This window comes from Grampus griseus, assembly GCF_964374135.1.
Source record: "Grampus griseus genome assembly, chromosome: 14".
In the NCBI taxonomy this organism is placed as follows: Eukaryota; Metazoa; Chordata; class Mammalia; order Artiodactyla; family Delphinidae; genus Grampus; species Grampus griseus.
The window spans coordinates 15,721,098-15,727,870 of NC_139008.1; the positions used below are offsets into that span (position 1 = coordinate 15,721,098).

Genomic DNA, 6,773 nt, shown 5'->3' on the forward strand with positions numbered 1-6,773 from the left:
ACAGTGCCGCTTGTGTCCTCTGGTTGCCTGGGTTACCCTTTTAATGACATTACACTGAGAGTCAACTTGCTTTTCTTATGTATAAAATGAGTATAATTCTCACAGGGCTATGTGTAGGTCAATTACCTGTGACAGGTTGTTGTAGGTGCTTAATTACAGCTGATTACTCTTAGCTCTTGAATCCAGCAGCAGGTTCCTGGCCTGCGTGTTAGGAGGAGCTCAGGACCATCTTGAACAAGGCCTTAGTCCACTCTGGGACTTTCAGTCTCCTGTGTTTTGCCGCGCTGCGCAGCTTGCGGGATATTAGTCCCCCGACCAGGGATCAAACCCGTGCCCCCTGCAGTGGAAGCACGAAGTCCTAACCACTGGACTTCCAGGAAATTCCCTCGGTCTCCTCCTTGATGTAAGTGAACTGAGAGAACCCTGACCAGGGTCACATTAGCTTCTGGAGCATACTCAGAAGTATCCCTCCACATAGGAAAATTCTCAAATCAAGAGGGTATCTCCAATGACCATTCCTTTACCCCCTCCCTATATCCAACCTTCATCATCTTCCCTGGTTCCTCCCGTTTCCCAGTTTCGGGTGCCAAAGTAGAAACATCAACCAGTACTGCCAGTTAATCTCAAACTCAGCTAGAGACATACAAAAGAATCAGAAACATATCGAAAACTTTACTAGAAACACAGAGAAAAAAATATAACTGTCTCAGAGACTTCCCCTCCCTCCAGGACGGATGGACAAACAGATGGAGCTTCTAAGTCCGATGGGGCCGCTCTCGATCCCCTTCCTCCTCCTCCAGGAGCAAGGCATCCAGCTCCTGCAGTCGCTGCTGCAGCAGGGGTCCTACATCTGGGCTGGGGGCCAGATTGGGAGTAAGGGTCCTGCCAGCTGCAGCCCGGGCCCCGCGAGATGGCCGCCGGGATCGAGGAAGACTACTGTCCCGAAACTCTACAGTTCGCCGGAGCTTCCTTGAGCTGGTGAAAATCAGAGTCCCGTTGCGCTCCCGGGGTTCCTCAAAGATGGTCTCAAAGGTCCTGGACCAGGCAGGGAGGAGTGCTGGTTACCAGCACGCCCCCTGGTTCCAGATTTCCCTCTGTCACCCCCAAGCCTTCAAAGTTTCTCACCTCCTGGTTGTGGGTGACTGGTAATTCTTGTTGGTGTAAATTTCTTCTAAGCTGAACTCCTTCTTGTTCAACCTGTGAGCAAAGAGGAGCAGAGGCCTCTGAGAAACCTGGGGCCAGTGGGCCTGGAGAAGGGATAGTCAAGGCCTGGTCTGTATTTCAGTTTCTAGGACATGCCAGGAGTGCTGCCTGAGGCAGACAAATGGTTCTAAGCATAAACCATGTCCAGACCAAATTGACTCCTCCAAGCTGGACTGTGCTCCCTGAGAGGAGATGAAGCCACACTCAGGGGATCTGAGCCTACACCTGTTTGGCCAAGGCAGCTCCGTGCACAAGAAGCCTCTCACCTGATTGGTCGAGGCAGCCCCATTGGTGTAAGGTTTGGTTGAGAACGGGCCGGTGTCCTGCGTATTCTGAATCGAGAAACCTTTCCCATGCTCTGCAAAAACGGGGCAGAGTGTAAAAGTGCAGCATGGGCTCAGGCTCCCACTTGTCTCCTCCCCCTTCATCTGTACCTCTACCTTGGTCTTGGGGTCTGAAAGCACCTGGTCTTCTGAGGCCCTTGGCTCCTTCCTCTTGGTTGAGCTCAACCTGCAGAGAAGGTCAAAGCTCAGGGCCAAACAGCATTCACAGCAACATCCCCATCTCCTGCCCACTGGATACTAGGGAAGGAGGCTGGGCCCAGACTATGGCCAGAGCTTTAAGGAGGGTTTATCAAGAGCACTACCTGGGTTCTGCAGGTTCAGAGAAGGAAGAAGTGGACGTGGTAGACGAGCAAGATGTGACGAGGGGAGGAGAGCCTCCCACTCCTCCAAGAGGGAAGACCTCTTTCCGGAGACAGGGCCGAGGGGGTGGCGGGGCTCGGGCCATCTCTCCACCACCCACAGTGTGCCGCCGAGGCCGTGGCCGGCTTGGGTGGGGTGGAGCAGGGGGCCAGCTGCAGGTATCTGGGCCGGGGGGCCCCAGATCAGGGCAGGAGTGGCTTCGGCCCAGAGAGGGCTTAGGGAGAGGTGCTGGGGGATTCTGGTCTTGGGCCCGCCATTGGCGGATAGGGGGCCGGGGACTGACAGATGCAGTGCCCTCAGCAGCCCCAGACTGCTCGGCCTCTGAGATGGCAATCTTCAACTCCAACTTCATGGGGGGTGATGGGGGCGGGGGCCGTGGGGCTTTGTTGGGTGTGAGGAAGATGTCAGCAAAGCTCTCCAGCTTGGAGCGGACGGAATGGAAGAGGGGGGCCAAGCCCCAGGGACTGAGGCGGGGGCGTAAAAGGCTGGATGGCGGTGGGGTCGATGGGAGCTCCAGAACAGGATCTGGGGCTGAGGAAAGGAGAGGGTCAGGTGGGTATTCCTCAGCTGCAGGTGTCTAAGCCCCACTTCAGTAGCCTTAGTCCCTCCCCAAACACTAATCTTTGCCCACAGAGGAATAAGCCCATCCCTAAAATACCAAGCCCTAAATTTAGAAGTTAAGCTTCAGGTCTCTGAAGTTTAAACCCCATCTTCATACACCAAGCTCTGCCCCAGGAGGGGGTTAAGCCCCATCCCCAACTCGTCACCTCACACTTCTAAGCTCAGCTAGAATGTTCCAGAACCCCAAGTCTCATCCATCTGAGTCCTTACCTGGTGGTGGGCTCTCCAGAGGGTTTGCAGACAGGGCAGATGGCTGGAATGAGGGTTCCACATCCCTGGGTGGAGGCTTTGGCTGGTGAACCATCATCCTTGGCTCAGTTCTGGGGTGAAGGGGCAAGTTAAAGGCTGAGGAAGCTTCCAGATTCAGATCCCACCTGAGCCAGCACATCCCCTGTCCCTTAAGGCTTCTGAAAGTGCTACAAGGAAGGACTGGACATGTAAATTCTGATGCCCCTAGCTCTGGCTGCCTGGATAATGGCTGTTGCCTGCACATCTTGATAATCCCTTCCCCAGCCCTCTCACCTTCTCGCTGGGACGGTGAAGTTGGGAGTCTCATCGGCAAAGCCCTGGATATAAACAGGGGATGGTTGTGAGGAGGCAGGGAAGCCCCCTGTAGTCTCCGTAGCTTCCCACATCCCGACTCTCTCGGTCTCCAGATTCCTGCCTGGGTTCACACTAAAGACTTTTTCATATAGGTCTTTGCTCAGACAGTGTCTTCCGCCCTAAAACGCTGTCCTCCTTGCTCTGAGCAAAATCCACCCCAGACTCAGCCCTCCTACCCCTGTCTTCTATGCCCACTGGCATGCCTGCCCCCAGCTGAACTCCTGACATCTTTCCCTGAAGTTTCCATACCTCCGCTGGGGGTCTGGAGCTGGCAATGTCCTCTAGCATCACCACCAGAGTGGGCTGGGGGGCCTGGTCCACCTTTTGTGAAGGGCCCTCCTCTGGGCCAGGTGTTGTCCTTGATCGCCGCCTCAGTGTGGAATGGGGCCGATGCACACGGCTCAAGGGCTCTCGGCATAAGTGCAGTGGGTCGGGAGGCCTAGAGAGGGACCAGGAATATCAGTGGGGCTCAGCTGTGTTCCCAGCTTACCCCCCATCCTGCCATGCTCACCTGGCTTGTGGGGACCACGTGACCTGTCGGGGTGGTGAGGCAGGTGGATGGCTGTGGACAGAATCCCGACGGTTGCTGCAGTGCCGTGGGGTGGAGATCTCCTCTTGGGGCACCAGGGGGACCTAGGGGAGGAGGAAGTGTCAAGAGCAAGGTGATGGAATGAGGCTGGACAGGACCTCCCTGTGCCTAACAGTGCCCTATGCCACAAAAATGACACAAATCGTGGCTAGAATTCATTCAAGATCCCCAAAGAAGAGGTCAGTGATGGCCCTCAATTAAGGGCCAGATATGACAGTGTCCTGAGCTGCTGGTGTGGGAGCTGGATAATGTCACCCAGGCTATTTGAAGAAATGAAAAGGAGAGGGTGACCTGGAGTGAGTCACTGCCCTATTTGGGGCCTCAGTTTTTCTAATCTGTGCGATGGAGCCAAAGTCCTCAGTCTGCTTCCCAAGGATTGCCTAGAAGTTGGGCTGGGAAGAAAGCAGAAGGGTTTCTCATACTTAAGAGTTGTAGGGATGTGGTTTCAGCCCAACAGAGTTGGTAGTGGGGAATGGGCACTGGAGACACTGCCCAATTCCAGGCTGGAGTGAGAGCCAAGGAAAAACAAAAGACAAAAAAAAAAATCTAGCATTAGGGAGGCTGCCTGATGGACGAGTGGGAGTGTGAGGTGTTTGGACCTCAGTTATCCTCACTAGTGATCTAGTTTGACTTTGGTACTGAGGGGACCTGAGGGAGAAGGGGGCCTCTCAGTTCAAGGGGCTCACCATGTGGGCAGCCATGACATCTTCCAGGACCACGGCCAGGACCCGCCGAGAGGCTTTTTCCAACGGCGAAGGGGCCCCGAGGGGCTGCAGCTTCGGCCGTTTGGGGCTCCTGGCTCCCCATAACGCTCGAGCCAGGGGCTGGCGGCACAGACCCTGCCGGCCAGGCGGGCTGGAGGATGAGAGAAGCAGAGGACGGTCGCCTGAGCCTGTTGTTGGCTCTGTGGTTTCCCCGGTACGGCCACCAGGCTCCCCGTTTCCCGGGCTCAAGACAGGCGGGCGGGGTGCGCTCTCACCTGGAGTCCCCGGGCAAGTCCATGGGGGAAGCGGCGGCTCCGGGGAGTCCCTGGGGGATCCCAGGCTCCAGCCTGGGGTAGGGGGGGAGTGGGGGAGCCGGGAGTGAAGGCCAGCCCCTCCCGTGGGGCTCCGCCCTTCATGGTCCTCCCGCGGCTCCCGGTAGCTCACGGGCCGGAGCCCTGGGGCGCGTAAGGGCGCCCCCGCCTGGCTGCCAGGAACGGGTGTCTTCCCGCTGCCGCCGCAGCGACCAGCGGATCACTCGCGCCCTGTCTGGGCCGCGAAAACCTGGATTGCTGCGGCCCCCGTTCTCCCACGGCCCGAGCCTCCTGGGGCCTTTGTCCCTGCAGATTCCGCCCGGAGATTCCCCCGGGATCAGCTGGGATCCCAGTCCTCGGAGGCTCAGTTTCCGCCGGAACCCTCTTCAATTCTCATCCACCCCCAGCGAGTGGCCGAGGACTCCGAAGCAATACTCCCACACGCCGACGGTTCCCCACTCCCACTAGATCCCCTAGACTAGACCCCCGCGGAAAGAATCCTACAGCGCGGTTCCTCCAAACAGACGCCGCGCGAGGATCCTCCTCTCCCTGTGAGCTTCGGCTCCGCAAAGCTCCACTCAGACAGGGGCGGCCCGAGCTTGAGCATCAGGAACTCAGTCCGGATCCCTGGGGATCCACTGTCAAGCAGATACCCCCCCTTCACTCCAATCCCGGGAGGTCCCGCCCACAGACCCCCTCCCTCCGCCCTCCCCTGATCCCCGCCCAGCTCTCTCCCCAGCCGGGGACCAGATGGTTCAAAAGTTTCTTTCCCTCCCTCCTCCCGCCCTCTCTGCAGCCGTTCGGTGCCCTCCCCCACGCGCCGCTCACCGCCGCCTCCCGCGGATCCCGGGTCTTCGACGGCTCCCACCTCCGGCTCCTTTAAAACTAGCCTTACCCAGCACTGCCCAACCGCCGAGGGCCTTCTTCTCGAAGCCTTGGGGCACCGCCCAATCGCCGGTCCCCGTCTTCCGGGGTGGTGAGAAACTAAGTGAAGCCGCCTGGCGGCCATCATCCCTAGGGGCAAGAAGCCAAATTTGGCAGCGCCGCCATTATAATTGAGGGCAGATTACACTGAACCAGATGAACCGAAGTAGACCGGACGGCGTCATCTTCTCCGGTCAGTGAGTGGCCGAAGGCTATGGCAAGTTTCTTGAGCTATTGAGGCAACTGTCCTGAAGCTAGGTTGCCGCCACGTTTTCTAAGGGCATCTTCCGGTTCTTTCGTTTTTAGGCCAATAAACGTGAACTGAGTGCTAACGATATGTGAACTTCCCAATTTCCTAGAGAGGCCCCATTGAGCCCGTTTCCAGTATCATCGAAGGCTCCTGAACCGGGTTCTCACGTTGCAGGGAAGAGTTTGGCTAGGGCTGGTGCCGCCTCAGGCTCCTTTGCTCGCACGGTGGCCTGGAGAGACTGGGCTCAAAGTGGGGAAGAGGGTGGGGCATTGAGCTTCACTTTACCCGAGTGTTCTATAGAGGGCTCAGTACAGAGGCGTCATTGCAGAAGACCAGTAACCACCTTGGCGTGCTTGATGGGTCCGCTTTTCTCTGGGGCTCCCACGAGCCCTCTTTCAAGAGGGGCCTGGCTGATGGGGTGTGTAAATAGTCCTTAGTAGTAGGGGATCGGGGATGGAATCCTGCTGCTTAGAGAGGCTGCGTCACGGAAATTTTATACCAGGAGCCGGCTGTTGGTGGGGAGGTAGTGGGCATGTACTGGCTTCTTGTACTGTGAAGGCGCCCTCACTGCCTAACCAAAGCCCATGCCTCTACTAGTTCTCCTTCCCCAGGATTCCCTGGTCCAAACTCTAGTACTCTTCTTTTTTTTCTTTATTTAAAAAAAATTATTTATTTTTGGCCGCGCTCCCAGGGCATGCGGGATCTTAATTCCCCGACCAGGGATCGAGCCCCTGCCCCCTACAGTGGAAGCTGGGAGTCCTAACCACTAGACCGCCAGGGGATTCCCTAGTATTTATTTTCTTGATAGAACAAAAAAGCCTGGAGCCTAGAATCCTGGGTCTGAGATGAAGGTGCGGAGTGACC

At 57.1% G+C, this 6,773-nt stretch overlaps 1 protein-coding gene across 3 annotated transcripts; it reads right to left on the minus strand.

The window, feature by feature from the left end:
• Positions 1 to 652: 652 nt before the first annotated feature.
• PRR14 (proline rich 14) lies at positions 653 to 5,603 on the minus strand. Of its 3 annotated transcripts, none has more exons than XM_082669641.1 (12): positions 5,564 to 5,603; positions 4,700 to 4,771; positions 4,407 to 4,575; positions 3,643 to 3,764; positions 3,381 to 3,570; positions 3,051 to 3,094; positions 2,739 to 2,848; positions 1,850 to 2,438; positions 1,668 to 1,713; positions 1,470 to 1,561; positions 1,126 to 1,197; positions 653 to 1,035 (listed from the first exon to the last, which is right to left on the minus strand). In XM_082669641.1, exons 2-12 carry the CDS (start codon positions 4,720 to 4,722, stop codon positions 756 to 758), a joined length of 1,737 nt encoding a protein of 578 aa, XP_082525767.1. In that variant the 5' UTR covers positions 4,723 to 4,771; positions 5,564 to 5,603; the 3' UTR covers positions 653 to 755. The 3 variants fall into 3 exon arrangements, with proteins under 3 accessions (XP_082525767.1, XP_082525766.1, XP_082525765.1); XM_082669640.1 differs by having other exon boundaries at positions 1,644 to 1,713; XM_082669639.1 differs by having other exon boundaries at positions 1,638 to 1,713.
• Between the last annotated feature and the right edge of the window lie 1,170 nt (positions 5,604 to 6,773).

What these genes read in the sequence shown, in the direction of transcription:
- PRR14 (XM_082669639.1), bottom strand. Translation starts at nt 4,722, where the DNA reads ATGGACTTGCCCGGGGACTCCAG. An exon ending in GGGCTGCCTCGACCAATCAG is followed by an intron (nt 1,198 to 1,469) that starts GTGAGAGGCTTC and finishes CTTTGCTCACAG; the next exon opens with GTTGAACAAGAAGGAGTTCA. An exon ending in CAGTCACCCACAACCAGGAG is followed by an intron (nt 1,036 to 1,125) that starts GTGAGAAACTTT and finishes TGCCTGGTCCAG; the next exon opens with GACCTTTGAGACCATCTTTG.